This window comes from Vidua chalybeata, chromosome 5, assembly GCF_026979565.1.
Source record: "Vidua chalybeata isolate OUT-0048 chromosome 5, bVidCha1 merged haplotype, whole genome shotgun sequence".
NCBI lineage: Eukaryota > Metazoa > Chordata > Aves > Passeriformes > Viduidae > Vidua > Vidua chalybeata.
This window is the reverse complement of record NC_071534.1, coordinates 13,394,953-13,422,052: the sequence shown is the minus strand read 5'-3', so window position 1 is coordinate 13,422,052 and position 27,100 is coordinate 13,394,953. Positions and strand designations below refer to the sequence as shown.

Genomic DNA, 27,100 nt, shown 5'->3' with positions numbered 1-27,100 from the left:
GGGCTGCACTCCCCTCCACCCTGCAGGCAAGAGGTGTCTGATACATTTGCTCCATTTCTGCTGGTTTGGTAGGGGAACTAATTAGGCAGGCAGACAGTGCCTGGAACATGTTTTGAAAAAAAGGTTATTATTCTTTGTGTTCTTCCTCTTATCTGGTCTTTAGTAATTTGCCTTTTATTGCTTACCTTTATATCCTCTCAGCATTGATGCTGAATGCTAAATAGTCTGGGTGAATGTATTTCAAAGTTATCGTAAATTTTACAGACTCTAGATTTATTTTCCTTATCTATTGCTTTCTCACAGAGCTCTCTCCCTAAGCTTTTCCTCTCAGTCTTTAGGATTAGGATTACCCTGGAGCGCAGAGATTTGTATTTCTTTTCATTCTCTTTGACATAGGAGGCTCCTGTGATCTTGGCAGTGTTAGACTGAATCAGTGAATCCTTAAGACTAGAAAAGACCTCCAAAATCATTGAGTCCAACCTTTGATTGAACACCACCATGTCATCTAGACCACAGCACTAAGTGCCACCTCTAGTCATTTCTTGAGCACCTCCTGGGGTGCTGACTCCACCAACTCCCTGGGCAGCCTGTTCCAATCCTTAATCACCCTTTTGGTGAAAATATTCTGGTGTCCAACCTGAACTTCTCCTGGTGCAGCTTAAGGCCATTTCCTTTTGTGCCATCGCTGCTTGCCTGGGAGTAGAGGCCATCTCCCACCTGGCTACAGCCTCTTTTCAGGTAGTTGTAGGGAGTGATGATATCACCCCTTTTCTCCAGGCTAAACATCCCTAGATTTTTCAGCCACTCCTTTTAGGACTTACTCTTGAGACCCTTCCCAAGCTTCACTGCTCCTCTCTGGACACACTCTGGATTTTCAATGTACTTTTTGTAGAGAGTGGCCTGGAACTGGACACAGAATTTGAGGTGTGGTCTCACCAGTGCCAAGTACAGATCTCTTCCCTAGTCAGGCTGGCCACATTATTGCTCCTACAGGCCAGGATACCATTGGGCTGCTTGGCCACCTGGGCACATGCTGGCTCATGTTCAGCTGGCTGTCAACCAGCACCCCCAAGTCCTTCTCTGGGCTGCTTTCCAGCTGCTCTTCCCCAGGCTCATAATGCTGTGTGGTGGTGGTGTGACTGAAGTGCAGCACACGGCACTTCGCCTTATCAAATCTGATGCAGTTGGCCTCAGCCCATCAATGCAGCCTGTCTAGATCCCTCTGCAGAGCTCTCCTACCTCCCAGTGGATCAACACTCCCACCCAAATTAATGCCATCTATAAGGCTTCCCTCACTCCCCTCATCCAGGTCTTTAGTCAAGGTGTTAAACAGGACTAGCACCAATACTGGGCCCTGGGGAACATCACTAGTGACTGGCCACCAACTGGATGTAGCACTGTTCACCACCAAGGTGATGTGTGAGAGCCTGCTGCTCTCAGACCAAGGGGAGGCCTGATGATGCATGCCTGTTTCCCAACCCAAAATCTGATTTTGGTGACTTCAGGAACCTTGTTTTGGGAGGGTAAGGCTGGTCACTCTCTGTGGCAGTCAGCCCTCCTTCACTGCACACCCAGCTGCACAGCAGCAGGGATAGGAGGCGTATTCCCCGGTGAAGCGTTTGGATGTCTGAGAGCGAGGAAGCATTGATGTATGCTGGGTGATTTCCATCCCCTCAAGAGCTGGTGGAGATGTGAGTAGGAGCAGTAGCAGGACTTAAATCTCCTCTCCAGCCTACTTGAGAATGGCTGCTGTGTATGTGGGAAGACACCCAGGAGAACAATGCAGTGGTGTAGCTGAAAAAATGCTTCATAACTAGTATGGAACTGAAAATGTTGTTGGGGTGAACTGAAAGATGCCTGGGGTTTGAGAGAGCATATAAGGACAGGACAAGGGAACACTTGGCTTGTGAGAAAGTCATTGGAGTCTTGATACCTCCTTTGGGGAGAATGGATAGTATGTGACAGTCACTGGTGTGTGTGTGAGTCACTGCTGGCAGCAGGGGGCTGCGGGCTGTGAAGTCTGAGGCAGCAGCTCAGACATGCCTCCCAGCAGGAGCAGAGCTGTGAAGCCAGGCAGTGCTGGGGCACCAGTGTTTGCACTCCAGGCATCTGGGGGTGGTTTGTGGGCAAACAGCAGCTTCTCCTTATGCTACCACACACACAGTTCGTTGACATGGTGTTTATGAAGGTATTGGAGTGCTTGCAGGCACATACCTGTAACTTGGACGGGTTCAACATTTTTCAGTAGGAGTCTGTCTAGTGGGATGGGCTGGTCTAGCACTGTGCAAAATCCCCCCTCTCTTATGAAGGACTGCAGCTCAGGAGTGAGGGAAGGACAGACAGGGATTAAATTGGTGTCCGAGCCTCCATATTTCTGGGAATAGAAAATGAAGCTGGTTAGCAGGTTGTCTGCCATCTGCTCATGAGATATAGGCACTAAACAACTCCAAATTATGTGCTTTCTCTTATCAAAATGCACAGACAGCTTATTTGCCTGAGGAATCTTAGAAAAACTGACTGGTACCTGGAGGTCTCTTGCAATGTCACACTTTGCATTAAAAAGCTACAAAAGAAACACAATACAAGTCCACAAGTAGAAGACAGTCATAAGCATTCCAGAAGTATTTTCCCCCTTTCCCCTCTTTATTTTAATAGCAGTTTTTTTTTTTTTTCCCTTCCTTGGGGGTAAGTTTCCTTATCTCCCCTCCTGCATATGCACAAGACAGAATTCCTGGAGCTCCAGATGAGTAGCAGCCCTTCACAGAAAGTTCACCAACACAGGTCCGTGGGACAACCCTCAAAGAGATTTGCCTAAGGGTACCAGGTCCCTTGAATTTCTGCTTCCTTTACCAGCCCTGTTGCTAAGGGATGGTGCTGTGATTCTAAAGCCTTTCACTATGTGCTTTCTCTATCTCCTTTGTCTCTAAAGCAGAACACCTGCTTCTTAAAAAAATAAGCCCAAAAAACTAGGAGATTATCACAGGTTCATTTAGACTCAGTTTACATCAGTTTCATAAATTTAATTAGCTAAATGCACTCCTACACTGAAGCTTTAGGAATTTCAGGTCATCCAGTTCTTCTGTTGGTGTCTAAATACAGATATTTATCATCTATAGAACTCTACAGAATCATTCCTCAAGAAACATTTTCTTAAAAGGAGTCATTATATCTCATTTTTAAATTTGGGGAAATCAAGGCAAAGAGAGGACAACAAGCAGTATAGCCAACCTTCCATAATTTTAGCCTTTCTCTGTTTCTTTTTTTTCCTTTTAATTTATTTTTTCTTCTTTCCAGCAGTTCTGATATCTCTGGGATAAAAAATTCTCAGGTTGCAGGGACTGTTAAAAAAAGTCTTACATTCCTGAAACTTTTCTGAGCTTTAGGAGTCCAGCACATCAGAACAACATCAGGAAGATATTAAGGTCTTTTAATGTAAATTCTGCCAGTAATAGTGTTCCTGCACCATACTGAGCCTAGAAGCAGGCTTTTGAATCAGTGTTATGGTTTGCTAGTCACATAAGGAAGTATCAGCTTTTCTTCATGCTGATTAGCCATCTTGTATTTTTATCATTAGATCAATCTTTCAAAGTATGCTCAAAAGCCATCTAAAAGTTTAAAAATGTAACAACTGCAACCATGTGTATCTCTTGACAATATTACCTTTTTGTTACGTTTAATTTTGGTAATTAGTAGGAAATCATCAAATAAAAAGAGGTAGACATCAAGGAGTCTTGTGCTTTCTGAGAAGGAAAACAAAAAATCAGTTTTATGGTGTGATTATTTTAAGGAATTGCTACTACTAAGATGAGGCACATCTATGAATCACTGCACCTAACAGAATGCTTTTAACAAAGCAGCCTTGTTTCACAGTTACTCGTCCTCCAGTCTTCATTCTCAAATGCACTAAATAATATGTTTCAGTCATTTTGGCTACTAAATTTGTACCTTGTAGCAGCTACCTCATTCTGACATAACAACTGCTTGCTTGCCAGGAAAAAGGACAATAAACAATAATACAGACTATCATCCTATTGGCAGCTTGGCTGTATCTCAGTCTCTCTCTGATAAACTATGCAGTTGCTTTTTCTTTCCTGCACCTGCCCAAATGCTGTTGCAGAGGTTCATTCTGGACCTACCATAACAATGTATAATTCTGTTAAGCTATGTCTGGACGCCAGGGGATTCAGAGACTTTACCTGCTAGCATCAGCTTCCCTTCATGAATGAGAAGTCTGTTCGCTGAAGACAAAATGTTTTCACTGCTGTTTTCTTTTAAGTTTTGCTTCAAACACTTGACCCAAAAAAAGAGAGAGAGAATGGGGGAATCATGCATAATGGATGATGAACTGGGAAGCATCCAGCAGCTAAACAAGATGAGTATTTGTGTGTTCTTACCTCAGGCTAAGTACATCACACAGCTGATAACTGAGCATGCCTGTGTTTCTTCAGCAGTGCTATTGCTTAAATGTATTTATGCTTTTGCAATGTTAAGCTGGGTTTTACTTTTCCAAATTGAGTTTAATAGTGCTTGCAGCCCTGTTTGTATGTGAACAGACATAATCCTTGAGATGAGACCCACTTGATGATGTTACCATAGTGCTGCTTAAAGTCTGTCTGGCTAACGGGTTAGCTATGGCAAAAATGTGCACACCCAGCTATGCTGTGTAATTTTTTTGTAATTCAATTTAAGTGTAAATGGGAAGTTCTTTGGCTCAGCTTGAGAAGTGAAAGAGGCAAATAATTTCTACTTTATTGAATGCTGGTAATACTTATATCTATCCCATTTCCTTCTGTCCCCTAAAAACAAATATAGTAGATTCCTCCTGGACTGTATCGCTGCGCTCTCTTGGATGCTGAGAGCAGCCCATGCTGCCATCCAAGGCACTGTGTGTGTTCAGCTACAGCACTTGCAGTGCCTGGGCTGCAGCTGCTCCTGTTAGAGCAGAGCCATCCCCACTAACTAGAATACAGACAACCAGCCAACTTTAGACCACACTATGAAGACAGATAGGAAACTAAACTCTCCTCTAAAAAAACAAGTCCTTTAAAATCTGCTTACCTCTGGGACAAAGAACCTTTTGTCACGATCCCAGACCTGAGGCCAAATTATGACCTCTTGCAGCTGCCTGAACTTCTGAAAGTTGTCCAACCACTTGACTTTACCTTCCAGATCCCCTGAAATGTGTGAAACACCAGTTACTGCCAGGGCTGGCAAAAGCAGTCCTGTTTCTAGAAGATGCTGAATACTGATTTTCTCCAGTGAAAGCTGAAGTACCTCACATGTGAGGCCCCAGATGAAATCTTGAGCTCATTGTAAAAAATGTCTAAACTCTACTTAGATCAGCAGGGACAGAATTTCAATTCATGCATTCAGAGATGCTTAAATTCACTGCTAAATGAAAAGGTTGTGTTTACAAATCTGTCTGGGGAAAAGGAAATCGTGTAAAACTCAATTAAGTGTAATCTTCAAAATGTCTTCAAAAAAAGTCCTGCCATTCTAAACTGTCTGGTATGGTGTGAGAAAAATAATTTTCATTATATACAGCCTGATAAAGACATGAATGAGAATGGATGACATGAATAAAGACTGTTGAAATGAATGAGAATTAATTTCTGAGGAAGTGTTGCCAGAAGTGACTGAGGTAGGGGATCACTCAAAATGTGAAAAATGGGGACTGTATCTTTACTGATTCAAGGCCATTATGGGGAAAGCTTTAATGGACCTGCAACTGAAATTTCAAGTCTTTCAATGGAGTGATATTGCAGATAATGGTTTCAGACACATACCTCCCCACCACAAGGGAGTGCTTGGACTAGAACTATTCCTTATGTTACTGGTTCATTGATCAAAACATGAAGGCACATCTTTGTCAATGTCTGTGAGTCAAGAGGGGTCACCCTTCTATCTTTGGTTTGCTTCATCCAGAGGTGTCTAATTTCTGGAAGGACCTATTTATTCTGACAGTAATACTCTCCAAACATCCCATGGTCTTTTGGGGCCACACCTAAAACTGCTGTCATTATATATGTTAAATATATAAATATTATATATTAAAAAAATCAGGGAAAAAAATAATATCTGGACCAGCCAGTTGTTTTCTGCAATAGCCAGAGAAAATCTGTAGCTGAGATAACTTTACATAGTAGGACCCTGGCATTAGTGAAAGGTCACGGACATAATATTCCCCTTGTGAGTGCAAATTTATCCTATTAAGGATCAGCCCTAAAAAAATCCTCCTTAGACATAAATCCAGCTGAAAGACTTCTTTGTTTGAGATCTTTCTTGATATGGTCCAATTTGAGATCTGCTTTTAATTTTTTGCCTGTCACTGCAGATGATTCTAAGAAAATACAAGTGAGTCACTGATTTGGGAGTCCTGTGACCTTGCTCAGAGAGGCTTTGACAGCACAAGGTGGCCCAAATAATTCTTTACAGAATGAAGGTCAGGACTGTAGGAAGGCACACACATCCTTGTTGCTTTTCTGCAGAGACACTTGACCAATTCATACTTCAAAGGACGTACACAAAAAAGCCACATGGCTTTCGAATTTTGACTTTTAACCTTTGTTACTTACTTATAGACTTTTCCACCTTCTCTTTAAGTGACTGGATAAAACTTTTCTCTGTTTCGTCAGTGCTCCTCTTCCAGATGTTGTTGAGGAGGAGGGGATATCGCGTCAGTCGATGCAGAGGAGCAACCAGCAGCTCTGGCAGATGCAACCTTTTGCACTGTTCGTTTTGTTCACACCACTGCTGGAGACAAAGAAAATGTGCCTTAGGCTTCAGCTTCCTCCTGGCTAGGAGGTAGCAAACAGTTTTCTGCATCATTAGCTGCCTGTAACAAGTCAGGGACTAATGAAAGATGAGTGTCTCACTCTGAGAACAAGGGCAGTATAAAGTCTCTTGTCATAGTTTAACCCAGCAAGTATCTAAACCACACAGCCACTCATTCACTCTTCACTCCCTCCTGTGGTATAGGGAAGAGAAATGGGAAATAAAAAATAAAGTTTGTAGTTTGAGATAAAGGCAGTTTAATAGAATAGAAACAGAATGGAAAAAATAACAGAATATATAAAACAGGTGGTGCACAATGCTCACCACCCACTGGTCCATGCCTAGCCAGTCTCAGAGCAGAGGCCCCTCCAGCCAGCTTTCCCTCTAGTTTATATACTGAGCATGACACCATATGGTATGGAATAACCCTTGGGTCAGTTTGGGTCACCTGTTGTGGCTGTGTCCCCTCCCAGCTTCTTGTGCCCACCAGACTCCTTGCTGGTGGTGGTAAGAGACAGAAGAGTCCTTGATTTAATGCAAACCACTTAGCAACAAGTAAGCATCAGTGTGATATCAAGATTACTCTCATCTTAAATGCAAACCACAGCACTATACCAGCTACTAGGAAGAAAATTAACACAATTCCAGCCAAGCCAAGGAGAGCTCTCTACAGAGGGAATTGCATTGCCCCTCCAGATTCAGTTTCTGCATTGCTGCTTATCATTCCAGATGCTGTGGTCATGCTGTCATATCAAGTAGGGCTCTTACTTAGCTGCTGTTTTAGTTTTATCAGGAAGACCAGAGGAAATTAACCTGGGTTAGGTTTGTAAGCCACCTTATATTTTGGGGTCACTGCTACTTGCCACTGGGGAACATTTTTCCTAGGTGTGAATATATGAAATCTTCATCAGTGAGCAAGTAATGTGAAACTCTTAAGACCCAAGCTGCAGAGCTTGCTTGCCACAAAAAGATGTCCTTCCAGTTTTGGGCTAGCTGTGAGAAAAGCCCACTACTTCAGGTTTCTCTTTCTAAACCTGTAATGTTGAAGATTAATCTTAAGTATTTACAGGACACACTGGTCTGCTAGTGATGTCAGAAAGAGCAGAGCCTGAGATCCCCACCACTGCACTGGCTGGTGTCAGCAAAAACAAAACCTGCTGTAGTCCTGCAACTTGATAAAGAGTCCACTGATTGCTCTTTCCAGCCTTAGAGGGAGATAAATTCTCCCTTGTAGTGTTTTGATGCTCAAGTAAAACATTTGAAATTGATTTTTATGGTTTTTTTTTTTCCTGTAACCATTTCACTTTGTTAAGGTGGAGGTCACTGAGTCAAGAGATTATGTGCAAAGCACATGAAAGAGGCTAGTAGTTTGTATTTTCTGCCTGCAAAAAGGCAGCCCAGCTCTTCCCCCCCCTTATCTGTTCTAAATTACAAGTAGGGACTTTCACACATGCAGGTGAAGATACACTCAGAAGGGTGACTTCCCATCGCTGATAGGCTCTCTAGTTCAAAAAATCCGTGTGAGACGCTGTCTACACAGTTTTGTTTCTAATAAACATCCCTAGTTTGCTGTTAAAATCCTGTCATAAGGTAGGAAGGCTGAAGACAACAACAACAACAACAACAGCAATAACAACATCACTTTACCTTCAGGTAGATGCCAAAATCTTCTCTCTGTCTCAGTTTTTCCAAGTAGAAGATGGCAGAGGTATAATTAAGGCAATAAATCTGATGTGTCTGGCAGAGGTCACCCTGGAAAAACTGCATAAAAGGTTTGGAAATTTACCAAGAAAGAAAAATATAATGACAAAGAGAGAAACGGGGGTTTTTGGTTTGTATTGTGCATCTTATATGAGATTTCCTTGTACCTAGGAAAATAAAGAGGGAAAGAGGGAATTAAAAAAGGGCAGTTTAAACAGCAATAGAACTGTAAAGTAGCAAAAATACCACAACAATACTTCAGTAATGCATGGGAGTAGAGTTTTAACAGATCTGCAGAGGTGTGACAGTCTTAGACTTTGTTCTCATTAGAAATAAATGATGTGAAATTCATATGGAAGTTGAAGATGAAACCCACTATTTCTGAAACAGCTTTGATGTCTTCATGTATTAAAGTATCTTATATCTGAGTATGCTCTTAGAAATAACAGGATAGCCTCATTTACATTGGAGATGTTGAATGTCATGCATGATAAAATGCAGCTTTGTCTGCGATTTTGTCTGTCTACACAAACATTATCAATAAGAATGCCTGAAGTCAGAGGTCACAGGGGCAAGAAACCAAGCTCTAGCCTGAATGTCTCTGTTAAAAATCTTAACACTGAGGTAGTCTTCTAGTATTTCCCAGAAGTTTTCTAATGGCCTCTACTGCTAGGGAAGGTTCTGGTCAATCAATTGATTTTCTATCTTCATTAATATTTCCAACTTTACAGGCATTGGGAAGTTGAGCAGGAATTAGAGCTCCTGTAGACTGCTGTTCAGACAACTGCCTTGTTTACCACACAGACTGACCAAAGGGGTTGCAAGGTTGGCAGTGGTAGGACAACTGTGGCTGCATCTCTCTCTTGCTTAACAGACACAGGCCAAAGTGTAATTTCAGTGTCAATGAGCTCTTAATTAAGCAATTACAAACACGTGTGGGGGGTCTGGTCTACGGAGTGAAGGATGATCAGTGTGAAGGAGTGGAAGGAGGCAGTGATGGGGCTGGGGTCTGGTTTCAGGGAAACATCTTTCGTAGAGTGGGAAGCTCGCCTCTGCCAGTGGAAAAGTCTCCTCAGAGTCTGGGCTGCTGTTCCCCAGGAAGGGAAAATCTTTCCACACTTGATTCCACATACAGAGCACCTTTCCACGACTGCTTCAAACATGCCAATGAATAGAAATAAAAACATCATTCTGGATAGGAGCAACCTGAGGCTGAGACCAAACTGCCCATGACAGATGGCATGGACTTGACTAACCTGGTTGCTCTGGAGCACCTGTGTGCCATGATAAATGGTCTGCTGCTTGTATTGAAAGCAAGAATACTTCTAATTGTGTTACCATTCTGAGTACGGAGCTGAAATCCATAGGAGAGTCTGACTTCCTGACGTGCTTCTTCACAGTTTCAAAAAACGTTTTCAGAAAACTGAGACTTATCTAAGTAAGGGGAAAAAAAGAAAGATAAATTAGCATCACTGATCTGAAGTTAAGATTAAAGCAGCTTTTTCTTCCATCCCTGGCCTCTCTAAAGGCTCCAAGTGTAATGGGTGCCTATACCTGTCTCTACCATTGCCAGAATTGTCTTCAGAATTATGCCCAGAATGCTTTCATTAGTCAGAAGCTAAGACAAATCTATACAAATACCCACTTATGTTGTGATAATGCCTGATGAGAAAAGCTTTGAAACAAGATTAGTTAGTCCATTAAACTTTTCTTAGGGTAGCAGCTGTATTTAACATGTATTGACATTAAAAATGACAATGGCTGAATGGTATCTGCTGGAAAACAATGATTGAGTATGACAGAGCTGTGTCATACACAGTTAAGGAAGCCTTCATGGTCTGTGAGGAAGACACCATCTTTCACTCATTTTGAGTTTGTTTCATACAATTGAAGGTGAAGGAAGTATCTATAAAATACTACAAGAACTCACATATTCCACATAAGTTAACTTTACATGTTTTTATATTGGATTCAAAATGCCTATCTTGTCAGTCAGATGGGGCTGCAAGCCTGCTCCTAAGCCCACACTTTCATCCTGAACACACGAATTTCACTATTCAAACTATTTTCACACAAATTCATGACTGGGCTAAGCTGCTGACCAAATGTTAGGCCAGAAGGGCACATCAATCTGCTGTGATACTGCTACAGACTGCTTTGTTTGGTGTATTTATGGGGGCAAGGATGCTTATAGGATGATGCTCATTCTTTAATTTTGACCTTTACAATTTAACAGCATACATTTTTTTTTTCATGGATTCAGCCTGCTGGCAAGAGGATATGCACACTGTAAAATGGGCAATGAAAAAAAGGCACCAAAGGCATTGGGAACAGCTTCTTTCTTCTACATTTAATCAATATTTAAAGTATGCATAACAGATGATCATGTATTATCCTCATCAATAAGGATTAGAAATTAAAGGTAGACATTTTTTAAAGATAATACTCTCGAGACATGACCAAGCTCCAGCCAAGCCCAAAGCTAAGTGAAACATAGCAATATATCCCACTCCCTTATTTGAACAAGAACAAGGCAATCAACAACCACACATCTGCTGAGCTCTAGTAGTTGCCAGCATGTACAGTCTTAGTCCACAATAAGCCAAAGGTGAAACCTGTCAGCTAAAAATCTTTTTCTTTGTATCTCCAAATCTACTGGTTGGTCATTCAGCAGCTCACCGGTTGTGAGATTTGTGACTGAGCAGCAGTGCCTTGCTCATGTGTTTGAGTTCTGGCTAATTGTCCTTACTTTGAAGACCTTTCCCAATTTTCTTGTTTTGGCTAAAAAGGGAGGGATTCAGTACTAGGGCAAGGGAATTACAGTAAGGGAAATAAATGAACCCCAGCAGCTGGTTTAGGGCATACAATATGATTGTGAGTAGTTAATCAATTAAAGCAACTGCAGAGGTCTTTCCAAAATTCACTTTGCAATGAAGAGTGAGGTGTCTTATAAAAGGACCCTCAAGCTAAGAAAAATTGTTTTGTTTCTACAGTAATGTAAAAGCTATTTTTGACTTAGGGGTTTTTAACTTTCAGGAGCTGAAATGGGTCTCCCAGCAACTGGCCAAAAGCAGCAAAGAGCTGGAGCACATCACAGCCAAGCCTTGTGGCCTCCCTCCCCCTGGACAGCACAGAGTAAGTAGTACATGAACACAGAGCATCCAGTCTCTGTGGGAGAGATTCTCACACACATGCCAAGGGAAACCTCAGCTGGAGAGAAGGGGTCAGCATTTTGTTTTAACTTGCTCTTTTGGAGTGGCATAATAGACAGCAAAGTCTTTGTGTCCATCTGCTTGCAAAAGGGGACTTGTTATGTAGTTATTTTGCCATGCTTTCTGTTTTGGTGTAGGGATTGGGTAGTTTCTCTTCATCTCTTTTAAAAGGTCGCTGCTTATGAGAATTAGTCTCAAACTTGTGTTTACTTCAGAAACCACTGCCAAATGAGCTCTCCCCCATGTTGAAAATGACATGTATCTTTGGCTGGAGGTACAAGAGGATTATTTGCACTGGTGGTATTTGACTCTCACTGATATACCACATAGAAAAGAGGAAAAGGTGGGTTATTTGAACAAAGTTCCAAATGTGAGCATTGAAACTAAATAGAAGCTTTTGGTTTGTTGTTTTCTTTTACTGGGCTGATTAATTTATGATCTGAGTAACACTTCACTTTTTATACTCACCTTGTTTAACTCCTCTAAGTTTGCAAAAAGTCTCCACAAATCCACATCCAAGAGAAATTCATTCCTCTGGAGGTATTTTAGAGTGTTCATAAATATCTTTAAAACCAAAACAAAGCCATGTTAATTACTGTTTGTGCCAATTCAATAAAAATTCCACCCCCCCTCCCCAAATTACATTTTTACTGAAATTCATGAAAGGATTGTTTGATTTAGGGAGGGCAGAAGATGGCATTGTGAGAAAAGTTTCCTGATCTGCCTGAAGGTTAAATAGTGGGTTTTGTGCAGAAGAGGGTGTGAGTGATGTCTCTGGGGTTTCTCTGTGGTTACCATGGAGGCAGCTGTGTCCCTGCTGTGCCCTTGGGCAGAAGAGGGGCAAATGAACCCCCTGCAGATCCCTGTGTGAAGGACTCAGCAACATCAGAGTCACAGTTACTGATTTCTATGACCTTTCTAAATGCTTTCCTTCCTACCCCATGCAACTGCTGGTATCTAAATTGTTTAGAATTACTATGAGGAAAAAAGATATTCTTGGATTAAGGTAAGTAGAGGTCCTGTGGAGGATTTTCATCTCTTTGGATTGTTTTATTAGCCTGTATTCAGTGAAAACTGTGTGTGTATTTACTGTCTGTTTAAAATTTTATATTTTTAAATCTGATTGAGCTGTGCTGAATCTGACAAAATCTTAAAATTTATAGGTTACTGAGTAGATTTTTTTTTGTTTATGAGTTAAAAGCATCATGAAAAAACCTGTCACCCAGGTGCCAAGACTGAATAACTAGTGAGAGTATTTGCTTAGTCTTGTGTAATTCTTTAGTTACCATGACCTGGTTGTCCTGAGAGCTCAAAGGGGATTTATGGTGGTCTAAAAGCTCCCTGTGGAGTTTCATTAAAATCAGTGGAATATTTCTATAATTGGAAGTAAGCAGGTATCTTTAAAACTGGTTACCCAAAAGCAATGGGTTCTTTCTTTAGTAGGAGAGTTTGGGAAAGTGGCATGGATTGAATAATTCATCATTCATGGGCCATGCAGGCCTGGCTAAGGCTTGTCTGTGGTCCCTACACGAGACTCACAAGGAGCCTGCATGCCTGCTGTTATCATCATTCTTCCCAGTATTCACCACTTTTTAAACTTTTCTGATTTCTAAACAAAGTGTATAGAAACAAAGATGCTTTTCTCCTGCCTTGAACCAATAGCTGGTCCTGCTATCCTGTTCCCTTCCTGCTCTGCCCCACCAAGGAGGAATTCAGCCCACTCCTCTATTTATTTCCTTTACTTTGCTCTTGTATTGTCCAGGATAACTTTTCAGCAACATGGAAGATGTTTCACAAATCAGAAATAAGAAATAATAATAAGAAATCAGAAATTGTCTGTGCTGACTAAGAGAAAAATGATAAGAAAATGTTTGTGGAAGCTTCCATCCTTTTGAATGCATACATTAATTTTTGATGTGTGGTGAATATAAATAGTGCAGCTATTCTTGTAACAGTCTGTAATATTCCTGTCCATATTTCAAGCTCTTAAAATTCACTGTATTGGAGGTAATACAGAGTTTCTGGGAGAGGAGTTGTTTTCAGTATACTTGTTTTCGTGTAACATTAAAACTACAGGTCAGCTGAATTCTGAGGTTTTCATGCTCCTGTCAGAATAATCTAACCACAGCTCTATATGAAGTTAAATGACAAATATAATGTTGCACACTAGCAATATTAGCAATTGTACAGAAATTGTACAGAAATAACTGGTTGTGGCATGGCTTCAGTACAGTGTTTGTGAGAGAACTAATGGAATATCAGTTGAATATCCTGGAAAGCTCTGCAGACAGATGGTAACTGCAAAGCACTAGATTGCATCACTCAAAAGTGATGTTTAGAAGAGATATCATCATAAAGACAGAAAAGGGAGCTATGGAAACATGATGAGCAGGCAAGGTGGGAGGAAAAGCCAGGTGCTTAAGTCATTCCCCCCCAGACCTCTAATGAGAGGTTTCAGGAGGCTTTGTGTCCATCACAGCAGAACAAATAATGTTTCATTATTTTTGCGAAGTGAAATCTGACGTTACCATCTTGAGAACCAGCAAATGATCCAGAAAGTAAGTGCATTCACTTGTGAAAAGTTCCCACACTGCTGCTTCTTTTTTCATTTCTAACTGGCTGTTGACATCTTTCTGCTCAGTCTGTTGCTCATTTATAAAGTCATACCAAGATTTACTCTATTGATTGAAGAAGAAAGAAAAAATTGTTGCATCAGCTGCTTCAGACCTTATGAAAAGAATCTATGTCTTATTTACTGTGTAAATTTCATCTACCAGTATTAGCTATTTTTCTTCTGAAAGCTTAAAAGTTCCTTTAAAATATTTTAAACCCCACCATTTTCCTCTAAAACACTTACAATATAAACATACTGAATTTGAAAGCAACACAATGTGATAATCTATGTTTAGGTATGTTGTATCAAAAATTAGTGGGTAGCTTGCAAATGCTAAGGAATTTGTTCTGTTGTGCAGCTCTTCGGTGGTTGATATCTTATTTTCTAGATGATGATAAAATCAAGGTACCAAAGGACTAGGTCATAGTCACTTGGAAATTGTTTTGTTTAGTCCTAAGGTGGCCACTATCACATTATGGACCTGCTCCAATGTCAGATGTCCATTTATAAATTGGGCACTGACAGAAGCCCTCAGCACCTGTGTGTGGGGAGCTGCAAATAACAGCCTGCTGTAAGAAGCAAAAGGTTTGCTTCAAAGAGGGGATGGTGTTAGGTGGCTAGGGGCCAGAAGCCTTGTTTGTCTGGCAGACTGGCTTTGGTGGCTTTTCTGGAGCCAAACCTTGGTGTTAGCACTGACCTGCGTGTGGCTGCCTCTGAACACAGCAATGGGGGTGGCTGTGTCCCATTTGACATCTCTCTGATGCTGTAGTTTCTTTCTTCTGCTTTTCTAGTACCTGTAGGTGTTGCTTTGAGACCTTTTCTGAAGGTGATACCTCCCTGATCTAGGGCAGTCTGGAACCCTGGCAAAATCCAGATGATTTTGAGGGTCCTCGCTAATCTACTCTGACCCTCAGTTTCCCACTTGCCCCTCCATTTGTCATTTTGACAAAAATATACCTTATACTTATGCATTAATTTAACAGAAAGGTCTCATATCTAGATTAATGAACTGAAAAATGTTAGCTTATAAAGAACATAGAATTCCTCCTTCCATCCTTAAGTATCCTTGATACAGTGTACTGAGTATTTTGATACCTTAAAGCAGAAAAATTCATCTGTGCAGCAGTCTGTGATCTTAACAGTAGAAAGACAACTTTCCAGATCAGAGGCTTGCTTCTGCTTGTCTTTACCCTGTTGAATGACAAGAAACCACCCCTGATTCATACAGTGTTTTAAAGAAGTTTAACCCTCTTGCCCTAATGCTTAAGGAGTTTGCCCTTAAATGAGTGATTTCTCTGGATTTCCAGGCTCTTCTACACAGAGACAAGGCAGTGATGGCAGGTTTCTTTGTAGCTGTGAGTGGGGTGTGGAAACGCCTCAGGCTTGGATGTGTAAGACTATTATTTATAATACACAAGTCTTTGACAGAACAATCCATTGGTAACAGGCAACAGGCTACCCTTGGAAGACAGAACAAATGAAATGTTTGCTTCCCTTAGTACTGTCAGAGATAGGGGACAACAGATTCATAGTTGCAATCCTGTCATAGGTATACAAATTTATGTATTTATTTATTTGTTTATTTTTAAATTTTTGAGCTACATATGGAAAAAGCTTGCTTGGTCATTTGCAGAGTAGTGTCTAAAATGAACTTTCAGAAAGCTAAAATAACAGCAGGGCATTGTGTGAGGGGCCATGAAATAAAAACAATTGCTTTTGTTTTGGCTTTGTGTATTCAGGCTTGTAAAAAAATTTAAACATACTTTATGAACTCTAATTTAGTACTGTGGGCACAGACTTATAAGGTGTTTGCCTAAGTTTTATCTGTTCTCTGGAACGGTATATTCCCACTTCATGGATTTGTAGTGTCTGAACTTTAGGCACTGAACTCAGGCCAATTTTGAAATATGTGTTTGATTATAATATTTGAAACTTAGTGTTTAAGTTCAGGTCCTAATTTTAAAAGATAGATTGAAATGGGGCAGAAAATACAATGCAGTTAATGTATATCCACACTGAACCAGTATATCAGCAAATGAATCTTCATGAATTAAATTTTATGGCATTTAATAGTCTTAGAAATCACTTTTGTCTAAATATCAAGTGTTTTTTATTGCATATTTAAAATATTTTGCTGAATTTAAAAATCCTCAGGTTTAGGTCATGCTCCTTCAAATGCTATGAAACTGCTATCAAATGAGGAGGGAGTTCTTGTACATATAAACCTGAGTACTTGCATTGGTTCTGTATGCACAAACTATTCTTTGATAAAATGCAAAAAATACTGGGAAGGGACTGTTCTTAATTACATGATTTGTGAGAAAAAGTTATCAAGAAACTTGCAAATAATTTTTTGAATGCTGAACAGTACACAGAAAGGAAATTCAGATACCTTAGAGAGTGAACGTTTTCATAAATGGAAAAGATAACAAATTCTGTTAGACAAGGAAATTCACTGAGTTGTGCTTTCACTGTTGAGTGTGAGGGCACCCATGAGGACAGAAAAGGCCTAAGAAAGTGTCCTGGAGCACTGCTTTTATAGGCAAAGCTTAGATCCCTTCCATGTGAGTGGCAGTTCATCGCATTCTCCAAAGCCCTAAGGCACACAGAAAATACAGGATACGTGGTGGTGAAAGCAGCAATGGGACTGATTTGTCCACCTTGTGCTACCTTATCCCAGGGAGATGCACTGAGCCTGCTGCCACCCCTGAATGAGAGCCCCTGCTCTCATTGCCCATCCCACTCTGCCCTCCTGGTGCCAAGGACACCTCTCCTCCCACCACCCACAGGGATGGGGAGCAGTGGCACCGACTGTTTTCATGTGCATCACATGCAATGGCTGCACTGGAGCCACCCAGTCTTCATTGCAGATTAATGTGCAAGCAGTCCCAGAGAGGGCTGAGCCACCTCTGAGTTCAGCTCACCTGCTGGCTGCCTTTCTCCAAGGGCAAGAAAGTACAGAAGCTACTTTTACTCAGGTTAGAGTTGGGAAAAGGCAAGGTCAGTGCAAGGGAAAATAAAATGGTAAAAATACTCACAATTCCTCTTTTGGCAAATGGCCACCTTGACTTTTTGGACTCTAATGGGCAAAACAAGTGTTATCAGTAAGGAAACAAATAGATAAAAAACTATTATTTATATATGCAGCATGATAGACTATAGTCTGTGGGAGGATGGATTGTGAGAGAATAGAGATAGTGCCGAAGGCAGTCTCACCCCTGAGGGGCTGCAGATGTACTAATTACCAAAGAGTAGGAACAGCCTTGCCTTTAACAGTCACAGGTGTGTCCAGTGTTATAAAAGAGTGGGTCAGCTGGTTGAGAGGAGAGTTGGAGTCAGTTGGCTCTGCTGTGAGGAGTGAGAGTCAGGTGTTTGTGTTAGGGACAGTAAGGGTCAGTATGTGCTGCTGAGGACAGAAAGGGTCAGGTGTTTGTGTTAGGGACAGTAAGACGTTAGCTAGCTGTGCAGAAGAAAAAGAAAAGGAGTCAGAGTTGCAAGGAGCTGCCTGTGAGAACTCAGAGAGAGAAGGTATGAAAGTCTTACAGTCAGATAATAAACTAACAGTGATGGTCAGTTCCCATCCACCGTTGATTGGTGCCAAGCACCGACACCAACAACTGGTGGCCCATATGGGGATGAGTTCTGACAATACTCTACTTGGCTTATATTTAATACTTGAGGTTAGGCAGTTTGTGCACCAGACTTAAAACCCATTAAGCTTGTTGGGTTCCTCCCAACAAGAATTATGACTATCTGTGGTGGGATCTTGGATGATGCTGAGCATTCCTCCGTGTTGCAGGTGATCACTATGTGTGGTTCTTTACCTGGGAAAACCATCATACCTCAAGCCAATTTTTGAAGATGTTGCTTTAATGTTAGAATTAGTCTATGCCTTCTCATTATGATAAGTTTGAGTTATGCAGGTATTTAAATCTTCAGTGAATAAGCAATCCTACAAGTCCTAAGCCTCAGATCTGTCATGGGGCTGGCACAGTGAGGCAGACTGTAGTTTGTGGTCCTTGATGAGGCCCAGGGAAAGCTGGGGATCTAGATTTAGGAGTGCACTGGTGACTTGTGAGGAGTGACTGTGTCCAGCAAGAAATATGAAAAGCTTTTCTTTACATGGCACCCACCTTCAGGTGTGTCAGGGACTCACACAGTGTTTCTGTATTTTGAAGTTCTTAGCCATTCTGGGAATGGCTGGCTTATTTGTTGTCATGAAAATGCTGGTTGTAACCTTGACTGACTTGTTTTTTGAGAAGCTCTTGATCTCTGGCCACCAGGATCTCTGTCAATCACACCATACTATATTCGGCAATTGCTTGCAGGTCTGTATTTCCGTTTTGGAATGTCTTGTGAGAAACCTCTAACCATGGGTTGGGTTTGCTACCCTTGTGATCAGAGCACTACTGCAAAGGGCAGCATGGGCTGCTTTTCTTTCTGCTTGAAGCTGTGGAGGTAGGAAACTGTACCTCAACTGCTTCCAGATGGAGATCCTGGCCTGGGCTCTGGTTGCTTCTAGCCTGTGGAGAAGCAATGTGATCTGTGTCCTACCCTCTCATCTACTTTCATTTTGCATTCAACAGTAAAATGCAGGGAAAAAAAAAAAAAAAAAAAAAAAGAAAACAGAAGTTTTAAGATTGGCAATGAAGTCAGTTTGGTGTGGTGTAAATGGATCCCCCCACAGAGGCTGCACCATCTCATGTTCTCATTGTGTACATCCTCCCTCCCATCCCACACGCACACGTGTTCCAGTCCCGGCTTTTGCTGGGCTCGGAGGAGCAAACCCCACCCTGTGTCTGACCTGGACTGAGCAGGAAGGATGAGTAGGGCAGGTAGTCCATGGCACTGTCTGACACCAGGAGGTCTCCAGGGAACACCTCGAGTCCAGGCAGACTCACTACCAGGGAGCTACGCCTGCGCTCGGCTGATCTGTGAGACCAACAACAACACACGTCATCTCTGTCTGCTTGAGGCTGCAGGGAAACTTCTGAAGGGCTCCTTGCTGACACAGGAGGGACTCAGCTAAAAAACCAAATCACAGGAGCTATGACACAATGTGTTAAAAGAACAACAAGCAGAGAATTTCAGTGATTGACCTAGTTGTCTTTCAAGCTCCACGTTGTTTCTGAGATCAAGGTTGTTATGGTCATGGCTTGCCTCAGATAATAAGTAATTAGAGCATTTAAATATTGAAAATTCCAGGTTTCTTCTGAGGTTAGACAAAAAGTGAGTGGGAATTTTAGAATCTATGTTTTGGCAGTGGAGTTTAATGGCGCAGTTAAATACTGTTTTTAGCTGTCTTGTTATTTTTTTAGCCTTCCTGTAGCTCAGGTGATTTCAAGAAAAGACAACACACTAGTGAAACAGTTAAAATGCTGGGTTTTAAAAACATTATATAAACTTTTTGCTAGTTTGTACTATTTTCTTTCTAAGTATTTTGGCATTTTTTTCTGCTATTTAAAATATTTTGAATGTAATATGACTCAGTGGCCCTACTGCTTGAAAAATGTCTCTTTTCAACTATTGTTGTTCCTAATGGAGAACATGGTCCAGGATTTAGATCCATGAAGAAAAGTGACACTGGCATTCTGTATCCAGCAGCATGTTTGTGCCAGAGGCTGCTTGCACAAGAAACTGTTGGTGCATGTTAAAAACCTTTTTGTATTTTGTCAATAACTCACACTGATACTTAATGAGTTGTGTTAGTATGTGCTGCAGAGGGACTGCTGTCTGCAGCTGCTGTTGTGTTGCCTTCAGTACATGAACACTGCATTAGGGCTCAAAGGGCCAGTAATTCAGTAGCTGAGGGAGGAGGCACAAAGTACATGTACCTTTATAACAATTCCATTTTTCAGTCACCACTTATTGTGCATGATATTTTTGGTCAGTTAAGCATGATTCTTACTGAGATCTTTTTTGTCTAGGCAGTTATCTTACAGTGAATATCTAGCCATTTGCCACACTTGGTGTGAAACCTGGCAGGTGTATTTTTTGCTTTAAGTGCATGAATAGTTACCTGACAGCTTATCAACTGACAGATGAGATCTGAGGTGGAGAACTGGGATTTGATATGTATAGTAAGACAAGGAGATTGTGCCTTTTTTTATGACCTGACAGGTACACTGCTTGCAATTGCCTTAGCTAAATAATTGAATAGTCTAGATGAAAGCTGCTCCTAACAAGAGAGAGATCTGTAGGCTATGAAGAGGGCCAGGCCTGGGACTTTAAGACTTGAGCCATGGACATATCAGGGCTTTAAAACTACATCTTGAGGAGGTTACATTGTGCAATGCAGGCATTCTTTGCAAGTTTTTCTGCTGGTCCTACTGAATGGAGAACATAGGATTTATTTATTTGGCTTTAGGGTTTACAGTGAAACTCTGTGGTTTCTTATGAAATGGAACCCTCAGTGTGTGGTTTGAGAGCTTTAATGGGTGGGGGATCTGTTTCTTGGCTGTCTGCAAGCCCATACCTCTGCAAGGGGGAGGAGTGTTCCTCTCAGGAGTACCTTCCTGAGATGCTCACTGAGTGCAACCCAGTGCAAATTTTCAGTGTTGGTGATGACTGTATTAAGATACCACTGAAACCTCTAGTGATTACATGGTGCAATTTTTGGGCAGCTGGGCTATTATACAAGTCAGGTGCTGCAATACAGTATAAGATAATCCTCAAAGGTGTTTTTACTGTACTAGGAAATTCAGGAGCTTTATTTCAGGTTGGCTTCACTATGATTTTGCCAGTATATTATTGATTTTTAAAGCATCTAGCCTACTACTATTTTCACTATATATTTGAAGCTGCAGGCTAGTGGCTTATGAAGACTAATAATGGAAGCACAGAGTCACTGTAACGGAGTTAAATGACATTACTTACCAGATCAAAAAGGCCTTGAACTTCAGGCACACACATGGCTAAACAAGCTCTTCACATAGGTGCACAAGCCTGTGAAATGTGGGGGCATGGCAAGATCACCTGGGTGCCTGTCTACAATATACCTTTGCAATCTGGTGAGCCTGGGCTGGTTGATGGCTTACATATCTAAATTATATACTCATGCTTCAGAGATGGGAGCACAGGTATCTGTGGTTTCCTGGCCTGATGCCTGTAGGCATATTAGATACATCAGATGCTTCTATTTTTTTTTTTTTTTAGTGGAGAAATTAAATTACTGAAGTTCTATGTAGTAAAATTTACTAGGTTTTAAGTCTGCAATATCTTAGCATCTTCTCATTCCTTCAGACTCTGTAGCTTTGCTTTTTTCTTTATTTTTTGTTTGTTTTACTTACTGGGGGCAGAGGACTGCAGTGATGGAATGAAAGAAATTCTTGTGCTTTAGGGACAAACTCAGGCATCTGAGGAGATATCATCTGTAATAATTGGTTCTTAAAATTATCATGTTTCAAAAAACAAGAGGATGTCATAGATTTACATGGCAAAGTTATGGAAAAAGTATTAAAGACATTGAAGCAGGTCGTGGTCTGGCAAAATAAATATCCTGTGTATGTATTTATTTGTAAGGCATAGAAAGTATCTTCATATGTCCCTAATCTTAGCCTAACTAGCTATCCCAGGGAGCAGACCTCTATATAGATCACCTTACTTAAATAGCAGATATATTATGTAAAGGAATATCCACTAGATGTGAGTAAAAGCAGCAGAGACTGTAACTAAGGTAAATATTACAGGGTGGTCACAGTACTGAGGTAACTGCCAGGCAGTGACACTGTTTCCCAAGCTGCTCAGGGAGGGTGTTTGGATTCCCTGATTCAAAAAGTTAGCATGGAAAATGACCTAGTGTCAAAAGTAAACTATTTCTATGATTACATAAGGAGTTAGGTTTAGTGTAATTGATACTCCTCCTCCTGTGCAATGTGCTCCAGGATGACCCTGCTTGAGCAGAGAGGTTGTAACAGAGAAGCACTGTGGTCCTTCCCAACCTTACCCACTCTGTGATTCTGTGATGCTGTGACACTTCACAGCTGTGTGAATCATTAAAAGAGGAGTGAGAGTACTTCAAGATAATGAGCCCAGCTCCTTCAAGGCATTGAATATGAGCTGTCTTAGCAATTACTGTGAAGGCTCTTCCTACAGCTGATTTGCTGTAGGGAATAGTGCAGTTTTCCACCCAGTCTCTGATAATGCCGAATGGTGCAAGGAGAAAAGGAGATAGAAGTAAACTTGAGGTTTTGTTTTGTCAATGTTTTCTTCCATGGCAGTGTTGGTTTGGCATCTCACCTGCTCTCCACCACATATACCTCTATTTGTGCTGCCCCTCTTGCCCTTTTTGTTTATTTATTTTGGATGTTTCTTTATAAACAGCATCGGTTCAGCAAGTTGCCATGCTGACAGGGATGTGCTGGCATTCTTGACTGAGGACTGTGTGGGAGAAGGCTGTTTAAAATGAGTATGAGTGTGTTAAAGATGTTTTTTTTTGAAAGTACAGCTTGGGAGTGGGGAGAAGAGATTTTCATTAAAACTGAAGGAGAGAAGTATGATTTTACCCAGGACAATATGTAAGTCAGTCTTGGAGAAGAGTTGCCAACTGTCCTAATGTGCTTCTAGATGGAGAGAATAATCTGACATGTGAACAGTTTTTGCTGGCTGTTTTTGCTGATAAGAAGGGATTAGCTGTTAAGGAGTTAGACTAATGATCTTAATAAAGGAGGAGCTGAATACAGGCTTAACCCAGACCTTGGACCAAATTAGATTTGACAAAAAATGTTTAAAGCAGAAACTAGTGCATTTTAAAATATATTTTGCACATTCTAACATTTATCTAGATAGAATTCATAATACATCATCCCAACCACCTTTTGACAATCTTTCCTGCTGGTGCCTATGGAAAAAAATCTTGTATTGTTTCCTTGGGTTGTGGTTTCTTGATTTTAAAAGGTGTCTGGATAGAGGTCCAAAGCCAATACTCTAGCTGGCATATAGTTACTTCCCTCCTGAAGCCACTACAGGCAAGCAGCACCAAGAGAAAGTGTGTACATTAAATGTTCAGTGTTCTCCTGTTAAACCATCTGTGTTCAGTATCTTCAATTTCTCCCCTGAAGTTTGTTACATATCATGCAAATCTTCTGCTGACAGTGAGATATGTTCATGTATTCCTGTTTTGAGTTGGATTAGACCAGGCTTTTCCCACAAAAGGTATAGATCACTTGTTTTCACTTCCAGATGAAAAGATCTTTCCCTCCCCTTTTCTCTCCATCGTAAATTTAAATTGCTAAAGGGTGGGTTGGAAAGTGCAACAGTTTAGAATTCTGGGAAGCCTCTTCTTCAGTGAACATGTAATTTCAGATGCATGCACACATCTTTCAAATCTCCTCTAGGGAGCTGCATTGTGTAAAGACTCCTAGACTATATCAGTCTGCTCCAAACCACCCAGTCCCAAACATCCTTGAGGGGACCATGCAGTAAAGTGAGCACTACTCCATCAATGCGAGGGGGGTCGTTATTAATGGAGGTACTATCTCCTGCTTCCTTGTTGTGTGGGGAGAAAATAAAACTTTCCTTCCCTTCTGTAAACATTTGAATATCTTAAAGAAACATATCTTAATCAAAATAATTTCTAATAGCAATTTTACTTTCTGAGAATTGTTTCAAAGACCTTGACAAAATTCACTGCACTGGTATATGGCATACAACACCATCTTGTCTGCACTAACTTATAAAATCCATGTATTCTATGTACTCTTCTTAGTTTGTAGGATTAATAATCCCCCTCTCCAGCAGCAGTCCTAGATTTTCTTTGCTTATGTATAAGAAGAACATTGAGCTGTTCTGCTAGCTCCTTTGCTCCCTTTTCCCTTCCACAAACTTTTGAAGAATGTCACTCAGGATTATGAGATATTTCACATTCTTCAAGCTGAAGTTTGACACTGCTAAGCCAAACAACCGGACCTTTTGGCAGTTAGTTCCTAGTGCAAAGCTCCCGATGATCCGGATGAAATATTGCGTGAAATGTAGCTAAACGTGCTAGGGAGAGGGCCACCTTTGAAAGAAAATCTCATTAAAAAGTTTAGTGAGCTGGTGACAAGCATTTCACATAGCAAATCTACAAATTAAGGTTGACTTATGTATATATGACTCAATGTTCAGTTTTGTCTTAGAGTGAAGCAAATTCATTAAAAATGTAGGAGAGTCAAGCTTAGAATTAGACAAAATAAATATGTACATACCTTTGCATGGGCAGTCCACTCTCCTGAAAGAAAGTGAATATTCTTAGTTGGTCAGAAAGCAAGCAAGCAGTCTGATTTTTTTGTGAAAAAAGAGCTCATTTGTAAAGGGAAATATCCTAATGATAGTGTAATAGGCTTGGGCATAGGCTAATTAATTTCACTGTTGTGGAGCAAGGAGAACTCATTTGATATCCAGAATGTTTTCTATATTTGCATGTGTTGGGGGGAGGAGGAAAATAGCTTTTGGTTTGTAGTGCAAAGCTAACCAGCTAGAGAAGAACTCTACACCTATTTAACACCATCTATCCTCAGCTAAATGTGTGTGTAGGCTGTTTGCACAAGGACAGAGTCGAGCGTGTGTGTGACTTTAACTGCCTCTGCACACAGTAGAAGGTCTTTGAGAGCAGATCTAGTAGCAACCCTGGCTTGTACAAAAGCTTCTCCTTTTGTCCTTGTGGAGAGCTGAATTGTATTATCCTACCCTTGAAAGATGCAGGGTTGGTTCCTCCCTTGCTTATTTCTCTTTACTGATCCTGCACTCACTGGACCAGGGTTTCTTTTTTTCAGAAGAGATTGCACAATTGCTTCTTTGTTTATAGAGCAAGACTTAAAAAGGGAGGGGTGCCAGTGAGTGGCCAAGTTAGGTAGGTTAAAATAAATAAAGGGAATTGTACCTCTTCCTTTGGTAGTAGCAGACCTTAAATTTGACTCAATCAACTTAATTCTTGGTTTTATTAGGGTTAGTAATGCCATTTAGTAAAACAGAATAGAGAACTTCCCTGTTTTAGGAATAATCCTGCTGAAGGGTTAAAGACAAAATAGGGTTGAAAGAAAATAGTCTTCTAAAACCCAATCCTAAACAGGATCAATTACTTAGTCTTATTCTTCCATATCTCCATCGACACTTGTACTGGCCCACCAGGGTGAATGGACAGAGATGGGAAAGAGTGGCCCTGTACAGGAGTGAACTAAGCTAACCTGGTCACCAAGAGGCAAGGCTGGAACTGCTGTCTCTTCCTGATCTGGAAAGAAAAATCTCCCTTCCTGTTAAGTGTAGAAGCTGGTCTGCTGTATTAAAGGATCACGGCCCAACATGCAGTTCAGGTTAAGAACTGGGGTTTTATTTGTGCACTGGCTCATGATAGACCAACACTGAATATGAAAGACTAAAAAAGAGGTTGCATCCTTCTAATTCCTCTTACCTGGACACCTGCCCAGAATGTATGGCTTGGGCAGGGGAGTCTCGTAGGAAGCATAGCAGAGTTGGCTCTCCAAGAGTTTCTTGGTGGCTCATTGGGACTGTCATTGCTGAGAGGATCCTTTTTGCTTGGAAGCTTTGATCTGGGTATGTCAGACTCTGGAACTGCTATAGTTCTCTCAGACTTGGCTTTGGATGACAATAATTTTGCATGGACACAAGAAGGCAGCGACAATGAAGAAATTGTAATGCACCGAGGTGGACTCTTACAAATGTGGTGAAGAGAGCCAGTGTATTCCTTTTGATTTCCCAGCTGAGCTGTCTCGGAACAGTCCTGAAATGACAGTGCTTGTGAGGCAGAGGCCATCCTTAGGCGCCTTAAAGTTGGAGAAGTGGAAATTCTGGCCCGAGCATGACGGTCGAACTGGAAAGGTGCATGGTGGATCCCAATGCACTCCTCTGTAGGAAGCCTCAGAACTGAAGACTCTGTGTAACCTCGTTTGAGAATGTAGTCCCCACGAAGCAAGGTGGTGTCCATACAAACTGGTACTGTCTGCATTTCAGAGGAACTGAATACACCTTCTGGGCTGCTGCTTTCAGACCCAGCAGCGTTTTCCTTATGGAGATCAGCTTCCCTGTCTAGAGGTTCCATGCTGGTGCAGGTTTCTTTGACTGGGTCTGGAGAATAATCAGAGCTTGGTTGTTGCATTCTTAATTTGCAGCATAAAGATTTATATCCATGTGTACCTAGGAAATGTGATCAGAAACAGTTCTTGCAAACTTTCTATATGAATTTTTAAGTGGGAAAATATGCAAATAGAAAAAATATCCAAACAAAATAAGGTAGATATGTGCGCTAGTACAAAAACAATTACCTTTGCATTGAATCCTGCTTAAATGCAGGTTTCAACAGGTTCAGGACCCAATTTTAGCAAGCTGTTTAAACAGCTGCTAACTTTGAGAGTGTCAGCATCAGTCAATAGAACTAATTAGATGGTAAGGAGGAACTGAGTTTAGAAACTCTGCTCATCTGGCACTGCAGCCCCCTGATTTCCGGTTGCAACTCCCCCATCGATAAATGAGATCGTAGCACTGCTGTAGGTGGGATAAAAATGAAGTCACTTGCTCTCAGGACTTGCTGCAAAATTCTTTGTGTACAAGTACTGATTTCTTGCTGAATTCTTAAGCAAATACAAATTTAACACTTAGGTATGTCTCATCACTCTTGCTTTCTTTTCAGCCTAAAAGTACTTTGTAGTAAATGTTATATATATGTTGTAATCAAATAATGAAGAAAATTATTTATATTAGTAACTTATCTGTTGATTCATCAGAAAATAGCCTTATGTTCTTTGATTAATAAAGCTTTGTTTTAACATATTTTGATGTTTAGTCTCTCTAAAACTGGACTGACATT

At 41.0% G+C, this 27,100-nt stretch overlaps 1 protein-coding gene across 1 annotated transcript in view; it reads right to left on the bottom strand.

Annotated features, from left to right (window-relative positions):
- PLEKHG7 (pleckstrin homology and RhoGEF domain containing G7) overlaps positions 1-26,392 on the bottom strand; it is a 29,776-nt gene extending 3,384 nt beyond the window's left edge. The window contains exons 1-14 of the mRNA XM_053942471.1: positions 25,688-26,392; positions 24,486-24,508; positions 19,106-19,233; positions 17,340-17,380; positions 15,397-15,492; positions 14,216-14,365; positions 12,156-12,251; positions 9,814-9,909; positions 8,422-8,535; positions 6,576-6,750; positions 5,059-5,174; positions 4,197-4,290; positions 3,661-3,740; positions 2,215-2,374 (exon numbers count right to left, since the gene is read on the bottom strand). Coding sequence (XP_053798446.1) covers positions 2,215-2,374; positions 3,661-3,740; positions 4,197-4,290; positions 5,059-5,174; positions 6,576-6,750; positions 8,422-8,535; positions 9,814-9,909; positions 12,156-12,251; positions 14,216-14,365; positions 15,397-15,492; positions 17,340-17,380; positions 19,106-19,233; positions 24,486-24,508; positions 25,688-26,392 — 2,074 coding nt within the window. The remainder of the gene's footprint in view (positions 1-2,214; positions 2,375-3,660; positions 3,741-4,196; positions 4,291-5,058; positions 5,175-6,575; positions 6,751-8,421; positions 8,536-9,813; positions 9,910-12,155; positions 12,252-14,215; positions 14,366-15,396; positions 15,493-17,339; positions 17,381-19,105; positions 19,234-24,485; positions 24,509-25,687) is intronic.
- Positions 26,393-27,100: the final 708 nt, after the last annotated feature.